This window comes from Strigops habroptila, chromosome 1 (assembly GCF_004027225.2).
Source record: "Strigops habroptila isolate Jane chromosome 1, bStrHab1.2.pri, whole genome shotgun sequence".
NCBI classification, from domain to species: Eukaryota; Metazoa; Chordata; class Aves; order Psittaciformes; family Psittacidae; genus Strigops; species Strigops habroptila.
Window position 1 is genome coordinate 50,141,416 of NC_044277.2, and position 23,915 is coordinate 50,165,330.

General features: G+C 43.1%; 1 protein-coding gene across 2 annotated transcripts; it reads left to right on the forward strand.

Annotated features, from left to right (window-relative positions):
• The first annotated feature begins 4,612 nt into the window (after positions 1-4,612).
• LOC115612266 (myosin regulatory light chain 2, smooth muscle minor isoform) lies at positions 4,613-11,902 on the forward strand. 2 transcript variants are annotated; one of them, XM_030496345.1, is made up of 4 exons: positions 4,613-4,716; positions 6,121-6,319; positions 6,488-6,649; positions 10,465-11,519. In XM_030496345.1, the coding sequence occupies exons 2-4, from the start codon at positions 6,136-6,138 to the stop codon at positions 10,635-10,637; spliced, it is 519 nt and encodes a 172-aa protein (XP_030352205.1). In that variant the 5' UTR covers positions 4,613-4,716; positions 6,121-6,135; the 3' UTR covers positions 10,638-11,519. The 2 variants fall into 2 exon arrangements, with proteins under 2 accessions (XP_030352205.1, XP_030352198.1); XM_030496338.1 differs by lacking the exon at positions 4,613-4,716 and adding an exon at positions 5,447-5,465 and having other exon boundaries at positions 10,465-11,902.
• Positions 11,903-23,915: the final 12,013 nt, after the last annotated feature.

Consider the following 23,915-nt stretch of genomic DNA (forward strand, 5'->3'; position numbering starts at 1 on the left):
ACAAAGTTGAGACTATCGAATAAAAATAGGAACAGGTAGGCTCAAAATTAGTAAGGTGAAGTTCTTCATGTAACAAATAGCAACCGTGCAAAGGAATTCAAAACCACCTGCAAATGGTATTGTGGATGCTAGATTTACATCAATTCAAGGATGACATATTAGGCAAGCTCATGAAAGAAGTTCATCATGGGTTACTAAATACTACATCTGGCTCAGGGTGGCTTACTCCTCCATGAGCTAAAACCAGTAGAGGTTGGGAAAGGATTCTGAGAAGATATCACAGGCTACCACGATTCTTATTCTGCCCTAAATACCTGCATATGGCCATTGCTGCTGCTCTCCCCTTAAGAATAGGATAAAAGTACCCAGTATGCTCTCTCCTCCAAAAAGAAGAGCAAGTATAGAGAAAGAGATTTTAAAAACACCTGATGATTCCAAGTTTCAGGGGAAAAAAAAACCAAACACACAACAACAAAACACCACAATAAAACCCTCCGGCCATCTGGTAGGGGAGACCTCAAAGCATTGCAGCATTGTTGAAGGCATCCAAGAAACCAGCAGACACATCCTGGGGTGCTCCATCTAGAAATGCAAGAAGCAGGAAGAGGACACAGCTGCTGGGCTTCCCCTCCCCACTCTCACGACTGATTTTGACTTGCTGAAAAATCTGGGTGAGACATGGACAACCTCATTTAATCCCTGCTCCATGGTTCTCATCTTCTTAGGAGGCAGCAAGATCTGGATATTGAGCAAAACTCCAGCCTGAGTAATCCTGACACGCCTGCTCTGCTCCTCACTGTCGTGTAGGGCCAAAGGCAGGCGCTGGGAATGATCCTGGTATTTTTTCTGGCCTTGCAGCGAGCAAACAGCACACCAGGACCTCAAACAAGTAGACCAGTTCCCTGGCCACCACTTGTGCAGCGCAGTTGCCTTTGTGGAGCAGACAGTGCAGACAGCCTGTGGGAACAGCAGCTTGCCAAAGGATGGCCAAGACTCCCTGCTTCCCACATCCAAAATACACACCTCTTTACAGCTAGGGCACTAGGCAGACTTTCACTGTGAGCCAGTGCAGCTGTTCCTGTAACATTAATTAGGTTCATAAAGAAACATCAAATGACACAGACTGACTTGGCTTCATTAAGCAACCAAGTTAATCACAAATATCTGCATGGTCATCATAACTCAGCAGAGGTGAGGAAATGCAGAAAATGAAATGAAATTAGGGAAAAGGTTCACTGTAAATTGCTTGCTGTCTATAACAGCTGTAGAACTTCAGCATGAAACAGATAATTTTGAAGGCTTTTAGACAATCCAAAGAAAACAAGCCTAGGAAAACATTTCAACAGCACCAAAGTATTTGAGTATTTTGATGGAAAGAATGGGAAAATTTTATACATTTCCCTTAAAAGGGTTTTTTTCTTAAACAAGACTGACATAAACGAGAAAGAAGGTGGAAGTAACAAAGGAAAAAATAGTAGAAAGAAGAAAACGGAGTTAAGAGCTCAGCATTAAAATAATTTAAAAAAATTAACGTTTTCAGAATGGATAAATTAATTCCTATTCCGCACGGTTCTGTGCAGGAAATTATTCGGTACTGAGAAATAAACAATTTTTTTGGATACATTCTTGCATATGGCAGTGCAAACATTTTTCCCCAGCCCGCAAAACAAACGCTGTGCGAAACTGAGGCCCACCACTAGGCGGCACTATTTGGCGGTACAGCACCACCAGCTACCCGAGCATCCTCCCGGCACCACAGCCAGAGTGAGAACCCCCGGCACCCAAACCAAACGCTCCCGCGGTGCCCAACCTGCGCAGGCCAGCTGTGGGGCACCCCTTCTGCACAGCAATTTTATGTGCGGAGCGAAGCATTTCTACTCTGCACCGTGTGATGGCAAAAGGCTGAATGAATCACTTAGCAGAACTACAACCTTGGGCTTCCCAGAACACGCTCTCCCTAGGATGTGCCTGGACTGTTTTCTTGAGAAGAGCCCGAAGGCCATCTTCATGACGAGGCCTGCTGTCCCATCAGATAGCAACCTGCAAGCACAGCTCTCCCTGCAGTCAGGGAGCACCACCTGAGCACAGAGGAGCCTGCGCACTCCAGAAAGCAGCATGTGGCTTCAAAACCAGTCTGTAAGGCAGCAGGGAATAGGATCACAGCTGCACCCTTCTCCATCATCAGCCAGGGATGGACAGTCACAGCTGTTCAAGGCTGTGGGCAGCTCACAGGTACCATCCTCAAGCAGCATCCTCTCCGGAGTGAAGTTTACACAGCAGAAACAAAGTCCTGTTCACTTGCAAGACCATCACAATAAATCTTAATTAAGAGATGAAGCACAAGCTAATACATTCACAAAAAAGACCTTTTTTTTTTTTTTTACCTTTTCAAGATTTATGTCAATGAGTAAAAGAATATAATATTTATATAATATTTTAAGAGGCAAAATAAATCCCTTTTTTCCCTTTTAAATTTCTTTGGTGGTATCGTAAATGCTGGTATCAAGTAAAATGGAACCACTGTAAAAGCATTATACAGATTTAAATCGTGCAGAAAATGGTCTGCATTAGCAACTGCTTTTCAATCCATTATGATGTGACAAACTGGAGACAAAAGCTTTAAGAGACACACACACAATTTCCAGTAAGAACTGATCTCATACAGGGTAAGTACATTACTCTACCTATTCTCACATCTTTGGAAGTTAAAGACTAGGAACAACATCCACAGTGGCAGGTTTCATATAACACCTTTTTAATAGCATGAGAAACAATAAAATATAGAGTAGCATGTTTGCAGCGGTGGTTCAATGTACAGTAACTGATGAAAGGATTTTAAATTAAGATACCAAATAACTATTTTAATAAATAAATTTCAACACACGATTCAGTTGTTCAACATTATCACAGAGCATTTTAATAACTCTGTTACTACCTTGGTGTTTCTACTGCTTTTCTGCCCACTCATGCTTTGCATATAATTATCCTGAAACTACACGCCATGTCTGGTAAGTACAGAGCACTTTTCTCCAAACTTTTTCCGTAAGGATGCTCTCAACTCAGCAAAGTTGTTTGGGTTTTGTGGGGTTTTTTTTCCATTGCATTTTCAGACAAATTTTAGAAGAGCAATATTAAAATTCATCAAGGAATCACCGAATGGTTTGGGTTTGAAGGGGCCTTAAAGACCATCTATTTCCAACCTCCCTGCCATGGGCAGGGACACTTTCCACTAGCCCAGGTTACTCAAAGCCCCATCCAACTTATTCCTATAGCTAATTAGACCAAATGCTCAGACCTCATGAAATAACTCTTCTGGTCTGAGGGAGAGCAGGGAAAGAAAGCTGGGCCTTTTAGCAATTAAAGTGTTTCCCTTCAAATTTGGGCCTGCAAATTCTAGATTGTACAGTGCCTAAATGTAATCCATTTACATTTGTAAATATAATTGGTAATTTCAGCAAAAGCATGTTCACCTATTTTTTAACTTTCCTCCTTAAATAAATTCATGCTAACTTAGGCGTTACTGTTTATCAAGATACCGACTGTATACCAACAAAACTGGTAACAGCCAGGAAATTAGTTAAAAGAATGATGAACTGACAGTGTAGCTTTCCCATTTAACAATATTTCACAATATAATTATTGTGTGCTAAACCACAGCTTCTTGAAGCCCAAGTGATTTATATGGTACTTCTATGTGCAAAATGGGAATAAGCACTCTCTTCAGAGGAATTTCAAAAATACAGAAGCAGTCTAAAATTGGCTAAAACCAAGCAGTTCCTGACTTCATTTCAGACCCCATCCTCAGGTGAACACTAAAAAGAGCTTATACCTCAATTTTTTTGAAATCCTACACGAGTAAATGAAGAAACGAAAAAAAAAAAAAAATAGTGTTATCCTCTACACTGTTTTCATTAAGAAAATACAAGCAAGAGTAAATCTTTATAAGAAGGTGAGAGGTGCGCGAGTACTCATTTACAAGACTCAGAAGATGCAAACCAGACGTTTTTCTGATCCCTTAAGCGAAACATGAGGAATACCGTAAGGCTAACACCTTACGCTTGTTAATTCAGTATGTTACCAACCCATCAGGCTTCATTTATCTCACTGCTAGCACACCACCAACCTGTTACGCCGCGGTCGCCAGTAGAGGCTTCAGGAATACGGACCGAAGCTCCGTCTCCAACGTGATACATGAAAAGCACAGGGGAAGAACTCGCTGACCCGCAGCAGCCCTCTGCTGCTACGCTTCCACCTCTCAGGAGGCGAGCACAGAGCGGGACATCCCACCGCCGCCGCCCGGCTCGGGTGCGGGCTTATCCTTCCCCATCAGCTGTCGGGGCTCGGCAGTCACCAGCGCGGCTCCCTCCATCCCTCCCCGCTGCCCGGCACCCGCGGGCGGCGCCCAGGGCCCCGCACCGGCAGCGGCCACTTCCCCCGGGCTGCGCCAACGCTGCCGGAGGGGGGGAGCGGTTGCGGCGCCGCCCCGAGCCAGCCGCCCCTGGAAGGTGAAGGGGGCTGCGGTCGTTAGGGGAAAGGCCTCGGTGCCGTTTCGCTGCCCTGCGCCGCTTCTCCCGCCGCCACCCGGTGTCCGCCCGCCGCTGGTCCCCACCCGCCGCTCCGGAGGACGATGGTTTCTCCGGGAAGCGCCGGGTCTGCCGCCGCCGCTTCCTGCGTTCCGCGTCACCGTCGTACCGGGCCACCGCAGCGACCGTTGGGGTGAGACCGGGAGGGTTCCGGTGCTGCCGGTGGGGCCGAGAGGGGACGGGGAGAGTGACCGTTGGGAGCCGCGTTCGAGCTGGCGACTGTTGGCGGCAGCCGTTGGGGCAGCTGCCGCTGAGGGGAAGCGATGGCGTCGTCTCTCCGTGGGGAGGGCAGGAGCGCTGCGGCTCCGTACGCCCTTGGAGCCTAGGGCGGGATGCTGCTTTAGAACAGAGATCAGCCTTCTGCCGGCAGAAATAAAGAGTATTTCTTTTTTGAAAGAATCTCCTGAGTGCTGTGGTCGCTGGACAGCTGAGTGTGTCGGCCGAGCTTGATTCTCCCCACACGCCCAAGCTTAGGGCAAGGGTTGGCTGCCAGGTTATTTTTCAGGTCACAGCTTGTGTGGTTAAAGCTGAAAGGGGCTGCCTGTAGGTTTCCCCCATCAATCCCCCCCAGCCAACCGAAAGGACAAATGCAATCTGCCCCTGTTCATGTTATAAAATCTTAAAAGCATGCTCCTCAGCACCATAGGATGGAAACGGTCAGCAAGCTCAGCAACAGGTTAATTAAATGACAGTGGTAGTGATGTAATGGACCAAAGCATGGCCATTGCGCTGTGTTGTTCAGACCCAAGCACAGCCTGAGTGCTACAGGTGAAGATGGCTTTTTCTGAGCAGCTTTTTTTCTAGGGAGATGAGCAAAAGAGGTATGAGTTGGTTGCTTTCCCTTTTTGCTTAAAGAAGCAGGCAGCAGAAGTGAGCTTTCAGGTACAACAGACCTGTAGTGTACTTCAGGTAAAATTAAATGCGTAAAAGTAAATGGAGGTCAGGCAGAACTTATTGGTATGAGCAGAAAAGTAGCTTGCATGATTTTCTCCTAGTTTTAGGGTGTTTTTAATAATGGAAAACAAGGCGAGGAAGAAACTCATCATCATACAAAATAGCAACTACTTACCGCTGTCAAGTGCCAAGTATAGGCGCTTCAGAGTTTGTTCAGGTTAACCGAGTTGTGTTTCTCCTTTCCCTGCTACTTAATATTGCACATAGTTATTGTCCACCCATCTGTATATCCAAACAGAGCTCTCTCACAGGCTTAACGACAGCTCTCAAAACCTCTCTTCTTTTAGTTCCCTTGCAGGTGAATGTATCAAGAAGGGATCCCAGACAAAAGCTGTCCCTTTGAAGACTGAAATTCGAGTTTAACTTACATCTTAATTTAGTGACTGTTTTACTTAGGAGTCTGCCTTTCATTTGTTTGTATTTTCCACTTCGCTTTTTTCCTTCTTCATTAGGGAAATACATTGATGAGAGGAAATGGAAGTGTGTAAGAGGTGTTTTCTGTGAACTGTAATGTTAAACTTCGGTACATTTTTTTTTAAAGTCCTGGGTTTACTGTATTTACAATATTTACTTCTCTCCCTAGCGTCCAACAGCCAACATGTCCAGCAAAAAGGCAAAGACGAAGACCACCAAGAAGCGCCCTCAGCGCGCCACTTCCAATGTGTTTGCGATGTTTGATCAGTCCCAGATTCAGGAATTCAAGGAGGCCTTCAACATGATCGACCAGAACAGGGATGGCTTCATTGATAAAGAGGACTTGCATGACATGCTTGCCTCCCTTGGTAAGGTCATTTTTCTGTTTGTGGTTGACAAGCAAATTTCTGCTGTTAGAATTAGAATAACGGAGTTTGGGATAGCTTACGAGAGGTGTCTCAGTTTGTGTTACACTCTTAAGGTTACTTTTTGTTTTAGTTTGAAAGCTAAATCAGCATGAATCCCTTTATTTGTAGGAAAGAATCCAACAGATGAATACCTAGATGCCATGATGAATGAGGCTCCAGGCCCCATAAACTTCACTATGTTCCTCACAATGTTTGGTGAGAAGTTAAATGGCACCGACCCGGAAGACGTAATCAGGAATGCTTTTGCTTGCTTTGATGAAGAAGCAACAGGTACGTAGGTGAAACTCAGCCACTTGGGGGGAGGGGGGCAGATGGTACTTTTGTGTTATTTATTTGGGTTTCTAAATAGTATGCTGATTTTTGCACCTTTATAAATGAAATATGAAACAGTAATCCTAGATGGCACATTCTACCAAGTAGTAAGAATTTGACTTTTACTGAGTGAGAGTAAAAACTGGCTGTTCTGTGTGAGTACTGAGGACTAGTAGTAATGTTCTGTCAGTCTTTGAAAAGAAGTGTTTTAACTGGGCAGCATGTATGTTCCTCTGCGTGCAAAATAAGGTGTGTTTGCTCTGAGAAGATGTGGAATTAAAATTGGAAATATGTGATTTTCTACAGCATTAAAAAGGTAACAGATGTGAAATCTATATTACAACTGAGTGTATCCACTCCCTGCAGTAGGTCTGAGATGCATCCGAATTCTTCAATGTTTCTAATATTTCAAGACAAGGTGTCCAGACTACATAAACTCTTTTGAAACCTCATCTTGCCTCACGTATGTTACAGCTCTGATGACAAATATCGTGTGTCATGCCCTCACATGCAGCTCAGTTTGTTTTCAGGTTGCAGGAAGGGCTGTACCTTAGTGATCTAAAGATAAAAACCGGGTGGGGTCGAGAAGACAGAAATGACAGGTTTGACTGACTTGTGTAGCAAGATGGGGAGAAAGGAAAAGACAGAGCTCAGTTTTACTGTATCAGACTTACAATGTTGCGCCTGTAATCTAGAGGTTAGGGGTTATTTATTTATTTAGGGTAAGATTCCCGAGAAGTGTGGGTGAATCCTTAGGGCAGTTGTGCGGAATTACAGGATATCAGCGCTTTGACATGCTGTGAACGTCTCACTCATGCGTGCCAAAATTACGTAGCATCTGTACTAGAGATGTCACCGCACCTATAACTTTCCTCACAACTGTCCACCACAGTATTTCAGTCTAACCTGTGGACGTGTACTCTGAGCCTTTCAAAGGATATTATTCCATTTCAAACAGCTATTTTCAGTCTGTGTATTTTTAGCACTTTTTGCCTTTTCAAAGAGCGTCCCCTTCCTGCTGAGGTGTAGGTAAACAGGCTTTCTGTTGGTAAGGCCTTTTCAAATGTTAATTGACTTCCTCCCTCTCAAGGAAAATCTCTTTACCATCTCCTAGTGCAGGAAGTTTTGTTAGTAGGTTAATTATTTTCTCTCCACAGGTAGTCTGACTCACCGTGCTACAGGGGTTTTTTGTGTGCACCAAAACAAGAGCCTGCGAATTACGATATAAAGAAAATGATTGTGCTAACAGTTCTTTTGAACAGTAACCTTCTACGTCTATGTAAACAATAAGTTACTAGTTCAGGCCCCCATGTACTGATAAGATTGATTTTATTATCTTTCAACTCTGTGTGGTAAATGTTTTAGTCTAGTCCTAGGATGATTTGAGGATAATGGTTCCACAGTCTCTTTTGTGTCTTACGCCATCCTCGAATGTTAACCAAGAAACATGTCAGATAGTTATGCTGTTTTATTGATTTTTGATTCATAGCAGTCAAAATACAGTCTTCAGAATAATGTGATGTATTTGTAGAACCCATGTTATGTTTGCCTTTTATTCATTTTATTCTCAGAGTTGGCTTATGATAAGTTTGTTCCTTTTAAAAATAAGCAAAAGCGTTCCCAGTTATGTCAAACCTTTTTGGTTTTGTTTTCATACTCCACAAGTGTGTGTGTGTCATGGGCCTGATTTTCTAGCTCTACCTCAGTGTAGTTCTTTTGAAAGAGAATAATACTAATCAGATCCTCTTGATGAGGATAAGGTAGTTGTACTTGCTGGTTTTTACTTACATTTCCTATATTGCAAATCTAGTTGGGTATATTGCATTAGCATTACTATCGTGTGTAGTACTATGAAATTATACTATAGTATTATAGTATATAAAAACTATAAATTATAACTATAAAAGTTATATCTGTCTGCATTTGTTATATCTTTTGTCTGATCTTTGATCCTGCATTGTCATCTGTTTCAGCCTGCTACAGGCTGAATTGTAAATTTTGCTTCATTAATTTGTTACTCCCCATCTACACTGAAGCTGTGTGTGAGGGAGAGGGGGTTTGCTGTTTGCTGTACAATTTGGTGCTGCTAAAACTTCTAGTGTATTCCTAGTCTAGCAACCTAGTTCAGTGTTTAAACACCTAATGCTCAGACAGGAGCAATCTGTCTCCTTGAGGCTAAACTTGGAGCACCAAAGCCTTGCATTCTTTGAATACTAATCCTTTTGTCATCTCTCAGCACTTGATCTCTGTAGGACTGCAGAAATAGAGAGCCTAATCTGTGTTGCTGCTTTTCCCCCTTCTTTATGCACATCTGCAAAGAGACAGCTCCGGAGTTTGACCTGATTAAGATGAGCCTGGCTAACTGAACATTCTCCCCATTTTTGAAGTAGAACATTGCTGTTAGCCTTCTTCATTTGGAGTCAGCAGTCAGGGGTTTGCCTACGCTGGGATATGATGCTGGTTTAATTAGCATATGTTGAAACACGTTTTCCCTTCCCCGCAGCATACACCAACCCCATGATAATTTGCCATGTTCGCTGACTGCCTTTCAGTCCCCTGATTCCCTCTTCGGTTTTGTCTCTCTAATGAACTCTGTTTGCTTAAGTTATTGTCGTGGTTTAAGCCCAGCTGGTAAGTCAGAACCACGCAGCCGCTCACTCACTCATGGAGGGGCTGGGCTTAAACCACGACAGTTCTTCAACTCTCTTTCCAAAGCAGAGCTGCTTTGTTTTTTTTTTCTTTTATCACATTCTAATTGAATCTACATCAGTTGATGTGGGTGACTACGTATGATTTCCAGCTGCTCTGCACAGTTTACACGTTCTTTTTTGGAACACACTTCTACCTCCTCTGTTCAGTTATTGATATTTTTCCAACTAAAGTTCAATAACCAATTTCTTTCTCAAATGAAGCAACTATTGTGCATTTAAAGGCACGGTAGGTCTTAATTCGTCATTAATTGGTTTCTGCATTCTTCTGTCTGCTATTTGCTATGCGCATCCCTTTTTTCATCTCAAAACTTTCCTGGAATTGTTTGGCAACTAGTGGTTCTGCTCATCTATTGAAATTGACTTAACAGGGCATACTTAGCAACTGCTTTCCTCCAAAATCATCTGCTAATATTTTAGCATAAATAACTTAATATATCGTACCTTTTTTTTTCCTAGCTTCTCTACCTCTGCGTCTCCACTGTAAACATTCTTCCTCCCTTCTGAGTTAACTTGCTCAATCCTGTCTGAAAGTCTTTTCTGTTATAAACTCTGCCCCTGGACGCTTGCCAGCAGCTCTCTGTATCCACGTAAACCGCCTCCAGTAACAGTATTGTGTAGAGTGAAGAGCCAATCAATGGTTATTTAGTCCCCAGAGGAAACTAGTTTATAGAGCATACGCAAATATATCTAATTAAGTCAAGAAAAATATAATTGAATTAAGAGAACAGCTTGTGTAATGAAGACTAGCAGTGGCAGGAACTTGTTTTTCCACTTTCAGCTGTTAAAGATCAGTGGATGGAAATAGGTGTTACCCGATAACAGCAGATCAGGCCCTCTTTTCAAAAATCTGTATGAATTGCATTAAACTTCCCTCTCCTCCCTCTCCTCCCCTTTGCATTCAAGGAGTTTCTTTAGAATCCAGGTAAGAAAGTGTTTTGGGTTCTTGGTGCAAACGGATATATTGCCCACTGTATTAGTTAATTGCATGTCTGTCGGTATGTCTGTCCTATTGCTCTTGAAGGCTCGGCTAAGAAACAGCTTCCCTTTTGTGTTTCTTTCTAGGGTTCATCCAAGAAGACTACCTGCGAGAGCTGCTCACCACAATGGGAGACAGGTTCACGGATGAGGAGGTAGATGAGCTGTACAGGGAGGCACCCATTGACAAAAAGGGGAATTTCAACTACATCGAGTTCACACGCATCCTGAAACACGGAGCAAAAGACAAGGATGACTGAGCAGATCCGTAGATAACTGCAGATAGCTTTTCCCCCTACACATTAATTTTATTTCTCAGGATCTGTTTTCTCTTTTTTCCTGTTGGGACCTTTTGCATACATTTTTAGCATTCCAGCTTTTTACCTCTGTGGACTCTGGGGCTGCTCAGACACACTTGCACATTTGTAATAAGACTGGACATGAACAGGGAGGGAGGACAGCTTACAGTGATAGAGGTTTAGAGACAAAGATCAGTGAGCGTGCAGGCCCAGGTAAAAATGTCAGTGCTACTCACCCTAGATTCATTTCAGACTTGTGACGGTAGCTTTTCAAATAAAACACTGCTATATTAAGCACATCATTAAAATTTTCACGCTAGAAGTGGACTGTTTATCTAATCATATCATTTTTTGCAACTATATGCAGTCATGTTGTTACCTATTTTTGCCTTAAAAATGAAGCATAAGTCACTTAAGTGTACTGATGTTTGTACTTCAGCAACTTCACTTGCTACTGTGAACACGTACAATGAAGAAATGCCATCCTTCAAATTTTACTACACTGTAAATTAATAATTTCTGTCCAGGACTTGCACATTAAACATTTTAAATCTTACAGATGTAATCGAGGGGGTATTTTACCACTTTGGCGCCTCCATTTCTTGACACTGAGCACAATATTAATACTGCTATTAAAAACTTCTATAGTAAATCCTGGTGTTGTCTTAAAAAAGATACCATATATGAGTAGAATGCTCGAGTGATACCTCTTACCAGATCTGCAGGACTAACAATATAGATTTCATTACATTTTGTTGCAGCCTTTTTTTTTTTTCTTTTCCCATCTTTTTTCAAAGCTCAGCTTCATCTTCTGGATGAAGAAGGGAGGTGTGCTCTCTCTGTCTGAAAATTACATTATTGCTTTCCAAATGAAACAATGTACAATATATTTTTAAGAGCTTCTGCTGAGAGTGGTGCTTTGGGTGTGTGAGAAGGAGGCATTCCTTTTTGTTCTATTTCTCATAATTATATCCTCCCATTCCTGTGGTAGGGATGCGCGGCAGATTGGCTCCAGTACTCTGAAGCAATTTTGCCATAATCAGAATACTTGTAGGTTTGGTTTTTTGGCCTTGAGAGAAAGGGTGATCAGTGCTGCTTCTGTCACTTCAAGGAATTACATTGTTATCCCTTTAGGATAAATGTCACTTGGTGGAGAGAGTGCTGACGTTTCTTGGTAGGCTGCTTTTCTGAACTGAACTTGTAGTAAACTTCGTTAGAGGGCAGTGGTTATTTGTTTTAGAAACACACTGTTCTTCCATGAGTAACCTACGAAGGCTGTCGTCTTTTGAGAAGGACAGTGCTGTAGAAGTCGTTCACTGGTACTAGTAAGAAAAAGCTGTGCAGTTTCTGCTCGGAAGCCTGGGCCTGGCTTTGCTCCCCAGGGAGCCGGCCGGGGGCTTGAGGCCAGTTCCCAGCACCATCGGTAGGTGGCATCGCAGCTCCCGGCGCTGGCTTGGCTGAAGGGTAAACGGTTCCCAGCACAACTTTGTTGTTGACTCCCGAAGAGCTCGCTTGTTGCCGTGCACAGAGGAAAACACGGCCCGTTCAGTTCCCACAGAAGCTCCGCTCCTACCACAACAAGGACTAGTGCTGTTGGGATTTTTCAAATTGCAGCTTTTGTATGGCACTAATCGAATTCATTCATTACAGAAGTGGGTAAAAAGAGGTATCTGCCAGCCGTTGTTACAGTCATGGATGTACAAACGCACATGTGGTGTATGTTTGAAAAAGATTGGGTTTCAAAGAGACGTAAGGCCTTTCTTGTAACTCAAACCAGATACACACTCGTGCATTTCATTTCTTGGCATCTCAGTAAGCACCCTTGTTGTTTTGTGAGATCAGCTTTGAAAAACTACCCCCTCCCCATTCAAATTTATAGGTTTGCATAACTTTGTTTACATATGAAAGACTAAAACCTGTGATACAAACTAAACTGTTGATGCTTGGAGTGAGGCAGCTGGTATTTATCTATCTACAGCAATAAAAGCCAGTTGTTAAACCCCAGTTCTCGCTTCTTGGCCAGGGTGATGATGTTGCCATATAGCAACGCCTCTATGCTGTTTGGTCTTGTGGTGACGAACCGTAATTCACTAATGCTATTGTTCTTCCCCTTGCCTTGGGGACAATCTTTGTTTTACTCTCCCAAGTTTAGTGGCATTTAATGCTCATAAAATCATGTCAGGGAGACTGATAAAAACGGACTTCTGGTGGGTAATTCAGAGGCCTGGGATTTCTCTTGCAAAGACACTTTAAACCCCCACTCACCTCTGATGCAGAAGGTGCCTTGAAGTCTGTGTCTGCCTGGAACCAGTAACACTGGTTTTAGAGACTTAATTGCAGTTCTCACTCCTGGCAAAACCCTAAGAGCCGCGCAGAGTCTCCAAGTGTTCTCACTGAAGTGGGTCAGCAGAACGTGAAGGCGTTTGTGGGGGGATGCCTTTCTCTTTTTATTATTATTAATTCAGTTGTTTTGTAGCTAGGCCACTTGAGTGGAGGGCTGGAACAATGTGGCCTTCAATCCTCTCAGCTAGAAGAGAGAATTAAAAGTAGGTCTGCAGCATTCAGGCTGAATGTTAAACCACTGAACAATTGAAGGAGGGAGGGTGGAACCATCACAAGCGGCTGTGTTTCTTATTGTGCTGCTTTTTCCCTTTTTTTTTTTTTTTTTGGCAAATGAAGGATCTTAGGCAACGATCCCAGCAGAAGGGATTAAAGCGATCAATTCTACCTGAAGAAAGACTCTTTCCTGCTCTTCAAGATGAAGTTCCCAAAAGCTATGATTCACAAGTGGGGCTGGTATGTTTGTTTCCTGTGCTTGCAGAGGCAACAGAGCTGAACCCTAACTGAGTTTTAGCTTATAAACTGTTTCCTCTCTAGGGCTGTTTGTAAATGTTTTCCTCTCTAGGGCTGTTTGTGAGAAGCAGTGCCTGGGAGTCACCAGGGAACTGTCTCGCACATCCTGTATCTGGCCTGACACCCCCCCCACACACACACACACTAGCTGTCAGTGTAGGTCGTAACTGGCTTTCCTCTCCTTTAACGGGGTGTGCTGTGATCTGCCATGGCTCAGCACCTGGTTATCCTTGAGCAATTCGTCCATCTCCACCCTAGGGGCAGTCATTTTGTAAGCTGTGCTGTCCCTGCTTGTGAGTTACAGCCCAAACTCATGTAGAAGGAGCAGTGGTGACTCCTTACCTCCACCTCAGTTCTTCTTGTTGATGAGATTCAGCAGATCCTTACTCAGTGCGCTTGCTTTAATAGTCACTAATTTTAGTGCCTAACTCCCCTAGATGGGGAGAAAGCAGCATCTGTCAATCTGGCAGGCATGCCTCACTGCCAATAGTACCAATGATGTGAAGCATTCTTCCCTGTCACCCAGATACCAAAGTAGGGGGTATTTAATGTGACGATATCCAAATGTCAAATAGAATGATGCTTGGTCGAAAAACCATGAGTGTCTTACGAGAATTCCTATCACCAGGGTAGTGGTGTCTAAATGCTAGGCGCTTGGTATAACCTTTGTGGACTGTTTCTTAGCGGCAGGCATGGTTTATATCGCTATTCAAACAACCTTAGCTAACTGCTGACTCATCTCTAGTTCCACTCTACGCATCCCATTGCTGAAGTATAAAACTTGTTTCAGCAGCACTCATTAGCTGTGGAAGGCAAACCTAACTAGAGTTCCTCTGTAATCACCACGAGATCACAGGTCTCATGGAACCTGAGTGTTGAAGAATGTAAAAAAGTGTCCACACAACTTTAACAGGGATGCATACCAGTCCCAGCAGGCTTCTTTCAGTGAGGAGGTAGAAGTTACAAATTAAAGATACTTGCAGCTGGAAACTTCCTTTTCAAATAACTGCAGGTCACTGTGACATTGGAAATGGTTGCAAAAAGCTGCAGTGAGACCACAATCATTGCATGCTGCCGCCGACCCCCACACATATATACAAGATTTCCCGACAAATGTGCTGCGCTCTGTGCCCCACAGCCTTAGGGAGCTTCAAAGCTCCAGGGCTGGAGTCACTTAAAAGGGGAGTTGACAAGTTTCATGTTAGAAAGATAAGCTCGTGAACTTTGTGGTACATTTTTAGAAGAGAAATTGAACAAAATTACTTGTAGTTGGTGCTTGCCTGTTTCTTTTACTGATTCAGGGGATAAGGTATTGTATATGTATTAGAACCTGAGATACATGTTGTGCAAAACATCAGTGATGACACTGTTATTGCTATCCTGTTGGCAACCAGGGGAACTTGGCCATGAATCTTAACCCTTCCACTTTGCCCCCTCCTCTGCTGATTAAAAAAGGTAGCAATGTAATTCTCAGTTGTCAGAAGACAACATTTCTTTCAGACTTTCTGTTTGTTTGGGTTTTTTTAACTAATTCAACATAATTTTAGAATTTAACTTGTTTCTCTGCTGTAATAGGTATAGGTAACGCACACTGCATGTGTCTCGCCAGTGTTTGTATTGTTGCTTTTTAGCATGTACATCTATTCCATGGTCTGTTTACCTGGGTGGGGCAGAGAACAGCAGCACTGTTACAACTGTATTGGGGGAAGTCTTACTACATGGTAGACCTAAGGCAAAGGAGAAGTCATCAAACTTGTACAAAATGGTAAGGAATACACTGCAAAACCACCAAACTCCGATTCACTTACTGGGAGATGACTGTAGGTCACCTGAACCTCAAAAAGGAGGATAAACTGTTGTCATGGAGTGCTAGGTACAACTGTGTGATTAGCGGAAACCCTACCTGGTAGCAACTAGAGCCAAATTTGGAGGCAAGTTACGATGTGGATGGATGGGCCAGCAATCAGAAGACAGGGATGAGGCTTGTAGGAAGTACTTGAGTGTACTCTGCTCCTATTGCAGTGCATGCAGCCTTGCAGCCCCTGACATTTTCTGCCCCAAGCTCCGGACACAGAATTTCGGTAACTCAGGAGCCATCTAAACCGATGAATATTAAAATACCAGAAAGAGGAGAGAAGATAAGGGCTGAGGCACTGAAGTATTTCCTGATGCAGTTGATCAGAGAGATGACTCTCGGTTGAGATCCCAGTAGCCTGCCTTCTACAGGGGCTGGACACCAACGCCTAGGCAACTCTTTAGGTAGCTCCTTACTTTAGCAATGCACAGTAGCTCTTCCAGAGTTGTTTCATATGTGATGTTTCACCCACTCCCCCTCTCACCCCCCTTCCTCCTGTCCTTTATGCAAGCACTTAAATGCCTTCCACACGCCAGGGGCCTGCATCTAACCCCTTCTATTACAAGCTTTACACATGCCTAAGGGTTGAGGCCCTGAAGCGAGAAAGGCATTCCCTTCCCTGCTTTGTGTACCACACCTTGGGCCTCACCTTGAGATAAGATTCAAAGCAGCTAATAAGCTGTAAGGCAGGCTTTGCAAATTTTGATGAGTAAAAATTCAAGCACCTCCAGGATTAAGGAGCAATCCAGTGTCAGCTTTGAAAATGCTGGCGGTATCTAAATGGGACATCAGTACCTCAGACATTTCAGGCTCTTGGCTCAACCAGATTCTTGTGCACATCGCTGGATGCAGGGCAATAGGGCAGCACATGACAAAACTGTCAGCTGAGGGCAGTAGGTAAGGAAGCTAGGAAAATAGGAGACCGTTTGGGCTGATATTCTTACTGACGATGCCTGGAAGACCTTACCCTACGCCAGGGTTTCAATTGTGCCTCTTCCACCACTGATCGCACGTACTGCTATGAAAGAGCAAATGTCAAACAAAGGGGTGCTGGCTGCTTATTTTCACAACCACTCTCCAGCCTCAAAGGGTACTTTACACATATGTGACTGATTCTGGATTATTCTTACCCATGACAGATTTAGTGCTCACACACACCCTTTGCAGGAATGTTTTTGTTACCTACTGGTGGTTTTTAAAGTGACTATAAAAGCAGGGAAAGCATTTGGGAGATGCTGTTATTATGAACAGGTTAGGGTGTGTTTATTTTAGTTATTTCTTCTTCCAATCCCTCCATGCCTCCCTTAAGCCTATTCACAGGCTTTCCTTCTACAGGGACGTTGTACTGAATTCAGTGAAGCTTACCTAAAAAAGGTCATTTCAGCAACATTATGTGAATTACCAGTATTTACCTTTACATACCAATACATAACCCTGGCTCATTTTCCTGACTCTGCTGTTCTTAGTTTTCGTTTGGTCTTTTATTTTCATTTTGGTTTTAACTTTTGTGGTTTTTTTAAACGTACAGTTTGCTTGAGTTTCAGCCTCTAATCAGTATTACATTAGTGACTTCCCTATACAGTTTGCCCCACTTTATGTCTGTGGCAGTTGAAATGTTCACCTGGCGAATCTCCTTGCATTTCTCTGCTATATGCGGCTGATGTCAGACACCTGGAATATCTGGGCATGTCCTTACACGGTCCACAAAGGTTTGTTTCAAGCTTCCTCCCCTCCCCCCTGAAGCTATGGAGAAAAGGATGGCATAAAATCTGTTTAGAACAGAAGTTAGGCTAGGGGCAGGGGACAAGAAGTTTTATCCCTGGAAATAAAAGCAATGTGGCATGAAGTTATTTGTAGTATGGGTTCCTTTTAATGAATCTTCGCCACTTAGGTGACTGAAGACGTTAAATTGGCCTTTCCCTAAAGTAAGTAATTAACTTTCAACACAGAAAATTAAATTGCTTAATATTATTACACAGCTATCTGAACAATACTTCTAGTGTCTTGTTGCTTTTATTGCTTTTTTGCCCCTGGCATTTGTATGTAATCATCCAGACACCATGAGACATATTGAGTAAATAAATTGGGGCCCTTTGCACAGTACAATCTTGTTTTATATAATCTTATACAATATGCTATTACCATAGCCAAGTAATAAATAAGAGCAGAGTTAAGATAGGAACTTTGGGCAAAGCCAGTCTGTCCTATAATCCATAGTCAGAATTAGTGCTGGACTCCTAAAGTAAGCTATGTCTTTACTGGGAGAGAGACTCCTGAGTTGGCTTCAGTAGGAATTTTGCTATTAGGCTGATGTATTTCCTACTACTACACTGCAAAAAGCTGTCTGAAGAGCAACTTCTGTGCCAATGCTCACAATGCTCCCAGGGCTCCAGACAGGTGAGTAGGTCTCTCAGTGTTTGTACAGTGTCTAGCAAAACAGGTGGGGGTTGTGTGTGTGCAAAATTATAATGTCTTAAGGCATTTCCATAATAAAAGTAATAAGCACTTTTCCAGTGGAGGTGACAAAAGCTCTGTTTGAACAGCTTTCTCTGGGCCCTCTCTAATTCATCAGAACATCATCTTCACCTCTGGCTATGGCTAGGCTGATTTAGCAGCTTTCTGTTAGCAGTGTTCTAGATAACAAGTGGCAAACAGAATATTCCAAGGCTGCCTCATCCTTTCTTATCCCACAGCCTAATGACAAAAGGAGACAATTGTGCCTTGTTTGCTAACTACATGCTGTGCTTTATCTTGCATTTTGGCTTATGCTGTCACCAAGTTGCTAACCATCATTCTGTGACACAGTCTGCACAGCTCCTCGGTGCACCTCTTGGCTGCATTACCCAGGCATGGTATTGCAAAAGAGCAAACAAGCATTGGCACCTGTCGATAACTGTTGTTTAAAGGGAAGTTGTTCCTTTTGCCAGTCAGTGCATCATCATATCTCCAGGCCACTAAATAAACGCTATTATGCATCATCTGGACACCATATGGTTTGCATGCTTCTGACTAGAGCTGAGTTACATACATCCAGTAGAGCCCTCCAAGCAGTCAGGTGAGATTGCTAGCTTCCAGCCTCAGTAGTGATCTGCTTTAGCAGCAGTAAGGCTTCCACACCAGTGTGTTGTGAGGAGAATCAGGGAAAGCCTCTCGTAAAGTACCAGAAGGATTTTGTTCCTTTATGGAAGTGCTGGTGTTTCTGCTGACCCTCCCAGGCACGGATGAATAAGTAAGCTAGCTGTTCAACGTCAGTCGTGCTGCACAGCCTACAGCTCTGCACCCTGGTGTCTGCAGCTATAATGCCCCCTCAGAGAACTTGTCTTGTATTTGGATGTCTGAAACTGTGGCTTAAATGAGCTCAACTTATGCAGCTTTGAATTTGTCTTGCAAAAGAAGTCCATTCTACACTGGCGTCTTGCTTTGGCACTTTGCTTGAATGGACAAAACCAACACACACATGTTGCTGGAAGTGACTGGGTTAAATGTGGCAGCAGGCTAAGTCCTTTCACACAGAGAAAGAGGAAATGAAGTCTGAATTAATTCCTAGAGTAGCGCAAATTAGTGAGCTACTAAGAGCCCTCAGAGAGGTTCCCGAAGAGCTTCTCACTTAACCCAGGTAATTATAGCTGCAGGTGCCCATATAAGCATGAATCACATAGGTGAAAGCAGTGCCGAAGCCTCAGCAAGACTGGTTTTATAAGCCTAGGAACCAAGTTCAGTGACATTATGTTGACCTTCTTGCCCTTACCCTAATGGCTAGCCAGAGTTAAAGCATGTTATTGCCATTTAAAACACCTGGGACTATGACAAGTTGTATTGGACAAATCCTAGTCTACATCCATACAAGTAAATCCAGTACTCATACAAGTTTGACAGGGAAACTTTGGCTCCATGCCTGCAACTCACTTTTTAACAAGTGAAGATCTGTTTCCATCCTAAAGTGTTTGAAAGGAACTTCTGTTTTTGAGAACATGAGATAACTAAGATAGCAAATGACTTCATCATCTACCAATGTCCTATAAACATGGGCACACAGGTTTTGCAAAAAACTTCCAGGTTTCAATCCATCCTGAACTTGAACTCTTTACAGAGTGAACTGTACTTTTACTGTCCTAACTGCTTACGTGACTGATGTCTGAAGTGGCCTTTTATTTTTTTTTATTATTTTTTTTTCCTAGAAGATTCATACCATAGCTAATGTTCTGAGCTGAGATTAACAACTTCATTGTTACTTCCAACCTAAAGCCATATGTGGTCTACAACATGATGATGATGTCTTTGGGCCTAGCTTGTGTGTCACTCCTTCACAGCCTGAGTCCAGCAACCATATGCTGAACATGTTTAGTAAGGGTGGACAACACTGAATTAAGTACAAGCACAGTGGCAGCTAGTGCAGAATCACATCTGACAAGATTCATGCCTTTTGCATTCCAGCTCAGTATGTAGAGCTTACATACAGCAAGTAGAGACCTGCGTGTGATTTCCTTTTGAGCTTGAGGACGCTGAAGGCTCTTATACCAGAAGCTATTCTAGACGGAGACCTTTTTCTGCTCTTCCTGTTGAAGCTGGACTTCTACAGGAGGGTCAGATTCATGGAAGGACAAGGAAGGATGGAAGGAGACAGCATGTGTGCCTGGCTCTGTAACTGAAATGTTTCTGAAGCACTTGACAATGGGCTTCTTTAGTGTGAGGCCCAACACGGTCTGTGCATTTTGGTAAAGCAAACAATTCCTCAGAAGAAGCCAGGCCTACCTTCTCTCTTAGGAAGTGTTCTTCTTACTGAACTGTAAAAGTGGGGTCAGCATTTTCCTTTTTCCACCTCCTTTTCTATTTTGTACATACCCTTATTAATGGTGTTTCTTTTTGTCCAAATAAGAGGTTTCCCTTCCTAGAACGATGATTGACATCAGTCTCATTTTTGCATACAAAATTTTATCTTTTTATTGGATATAGTAGTGGGAACTGCAGACGCAAACTGGGTGAAGGGACTTCATATGCTGCATTAGTTGTAATGGCAATTCCTAATATAGGCTCTGAGTTATTAAGGATTACTGCATTTATTTTTTTTTCTTAATAGGGCAACTGTTCTATCTGGATTTAAGGGAAACACAGAGTTAAGGTGCTGGTTTCCTGATTTCCTGTCGATTAGGTTTGGGTACTGTGTTCTGTAAGGACATAGGTAGGTAGGAGAAAGAGGCTGTCTACACTCTCCACTTCCGCTGGTGCTTGGGTCTAAACTTCTAGCCAGTGAGTTTCTATAGGTTTTGAGAACACACAGGCAATGAGGGCTCTTTTCTGCCCTTCATCTACAGGCTCCTCCACTATATATCCAGTAGAGCATACAGGCTCCTACACTATACATCCAGTAAAGCATGAGTATAACCTCCATCACAGCTGTAACTAATTGCTGATGAGGCTGCGGTGTGTGCAGGCAAGGGATGAACTCCTTCACTACATAACTCAGGAAGCAACTGCACATCAAAATTCCCCCAGCTGGGGAAAGGTCACAGGGCAAATCTGGACCTGCCATTCCTGGTAAAACACCTGCAATGTACAAGTCTTACGCATTCTCTCTCTCTACCTGCCCCCTCTTTAATATTCAACAGAAAGATGGCCATACATAAAAGCCCTACATAGCAGGTATAGCCTAGGCCTATGACATGAGGAAAATCATGGAAGAGCTCCTCAGGTTCCTAGAATGGTCTTCAGTGCCAAAGCACCTGAAGCAATGTTTCAAGTTTTAAGTGCAATTCAGAGGTTTAGCATTTGCCAAGCCTAAATAACTGTAAAAGGTAGGAGGAGAAGGGGTGGTACATAGGAACATACCAAATCCGTGCTACACATTACGTCTGCTTTTGCTCAGGTTCCTGCCCGACGCTACCCTCAAACACCAGTCTTGCCAATTTTTAGCTCCCTCTCAGCAGAGCTGTTATTCCACAGCCCAAGTGTGCCAACATACAGACCTCCATGCCTTTAAATAATGCTACTTTTCCAGGCATGGATTTTCCCTGCCCTCAACTCCCAGCCAGACTGGCTCTCCAGTGCAGGATTAATTTGACGGAGGGACACCTTCAATACACCCCCATTGTTTTTTCTTACCATAATGGACAATGACAGCATAATGGTCAAGCACTGGGGGAAAGGGAGCATATAAGTGCCTGCATGAGTGAAGTCATGCATTCACACTCCTCCATTTTCTCCAGATGTAGTGCTTGGGGTTTGTAACATTGCAGTAAGTTGTGTAGCTCTGTCAATGTTTTTACAGTGTACTGTGGGAGGATTCATCTGTCCCTACCCCAGATCCTGGCAGAAGTAGTATGGGTATGGCAAGGCATGAAAGTGAACTGGTTCTGGCTGCACATCTGTGGTTCCATTGGTGGCAAGGCATTGATCCAGTGGCTCATTCTCTGATGTGTGTCTAAATTATGCAACAAGCCTGCTTGTTTGCCACGCTCCTTTTAAATTGTCTGGAATTGAGCCTATTCCACACTCCAGATAAGTCCTTTTTCAGCTGTCTGACCCAGGCAACCCTTTGCATATCTGCTGCATCCCAAGACATCCTGCTCTTAGTTTTGGGGCTATGCAAGTCAGCACATTCCCTTTCTCCTGGCACATTTCTCTACAAGCCTGCCTCTTCTCAGCTTTCTAAGCCAATTTCAGCAATGTCAGCTTGTGCTACGTTCCACACCTTTCTAGTCCCAGTTTCTATCTAAGCTCTGTGAATCCAAGAACAGCACAAGACAATCTGTTCACAGCTCCTGATCCAGTCCAAGCAGTCAGAATATACCCAACTGAAATACTTTTGGTCCAAGCTGACATGATTGCAGAGGAGAAGGAATTGGGACTAAACATCACTGTCTGATTCGATCTTTCTGGGCTGCCATGGAAGAGAAATCATGGTAGTAAAAGGGAATCACTATGGACTAAAGGAAGCAAGAATCCTAACAGGGAAAATGCCTGCATAACTAGTATAGAAGCAATAAGTAGTACATAAAGTGGTACCAAGTTCAAGACACACAAAGACTATCAAAAGAAAGAAAAGCATTAGTAATAGCGTTATTAATTACCTAGTAGAAAAGATTAATAAAGATTAAAATTTCAACTGTATTTGGTGAAAAATCTAGGAAGATGAAACAACAGTGCTTTCATCATTTGCTCGCTGAAAAGGGAGCTTTTGAGATTTAACAGGAAGCAGTCGGACTTTCAACATGAAAGGAGCGATTGATCAGAGCAGAGTGCAGAGGGGCTCCCGCTACAGAGCAAGCTCAGGCAATCTGTGCAATGGGCAACAACAGTGATGACTGAGAGCCCAGACCAAATGTTATAGCAGGGTTTCTTAAGTGATGAGAAGGATTAAGAGCCTACTGGTATGAGTTAGAAGGAGGCAAACTAGTAGCAATAGAAGTTGGGGAGGGGGGGATATTTGAAGGAGGGAGAGAATTTACATTACTACAAAGATCAAAATTCTTTGCATGAGGCTTAGGGAAAAGGCCAAATGGAGAAAACAAACTGACTAGAGAGATGAAAGTTACTGGTTTTGAAAATGGAGTTGAAATTACTAGTGTCTTCTGATAGCAGTGAATAACAGAAATCAGCGTGCTGCTGAGAGCAGTGTAGAATACTGTGGCATCAGTATATCTGACAGATGAGGAAAGCCATTATCTTTGTATTTTCTACTTGAGAATCCCAAATTACTTTGTGCTGCAATTCCTTGAGGCATGGAGAAAGTCCCTGGTCTTGAAAGGAGATACCAATAGGCCAAATATAACTGTTCACATCCATAATAGCTAGAGGAGAAAGGTTAGCAAGGGATAGAAGATGATGGTGAAATCTGGCTGAAATAGGAACAGTATGTTCAGAAAGGCACTGGCTAGTCATTTTCTGAGTGATGAGACGATAGAAAAACATATAGAACAAAGGAGCATCAGGTAGGTGAGCCCAGGAGCAGTTCTGGGAGACAAGCAAAGAACCATTCCCAGCGAGGGCAAGAACAGAACTGACTGTACTGAGTGTAATCAGACTGAGACAAAAAAAAAAAACAACACACAAAGGAGAATTCAGATCAAACCACACTTCAGTTCTGCTGATTTGCTTCATCAAGAAGTTTACTTAATATTTCATCATAGAAATCAAGATTTTGCATTGATTCCACTCCTCTGTAGTCAGTTTTGATAATGTAACCCCAGAACCCTGACAGCCATTTTAAAGCAAAAGTAGGAAATTTCTTGGAAACCAGAGATTTTGCTATCCATACAGCTGGCACAATCCATTCAGATGCGTACAGAACAAGCACAAAAAATAAAGTAACACCATCAAGTTCAAATTTTATTGTCTTCTGTGCCCCCCTGCTTTTTCTCTCTAGGAAATATGTGTATAGATCAAGACTCCTCTTTTCTCTGCAATGAGCACTATCCTGTGTGTGCTGCCCCAGGACAGGGGATGGAGGCTGGGAAAGCTAAAGGCAAAGGTTTGTGGGAAAGGGGGTGTTATGAACTGGAGAATGCCAGCAGATGAGGAGAGAGAGAGAGGTG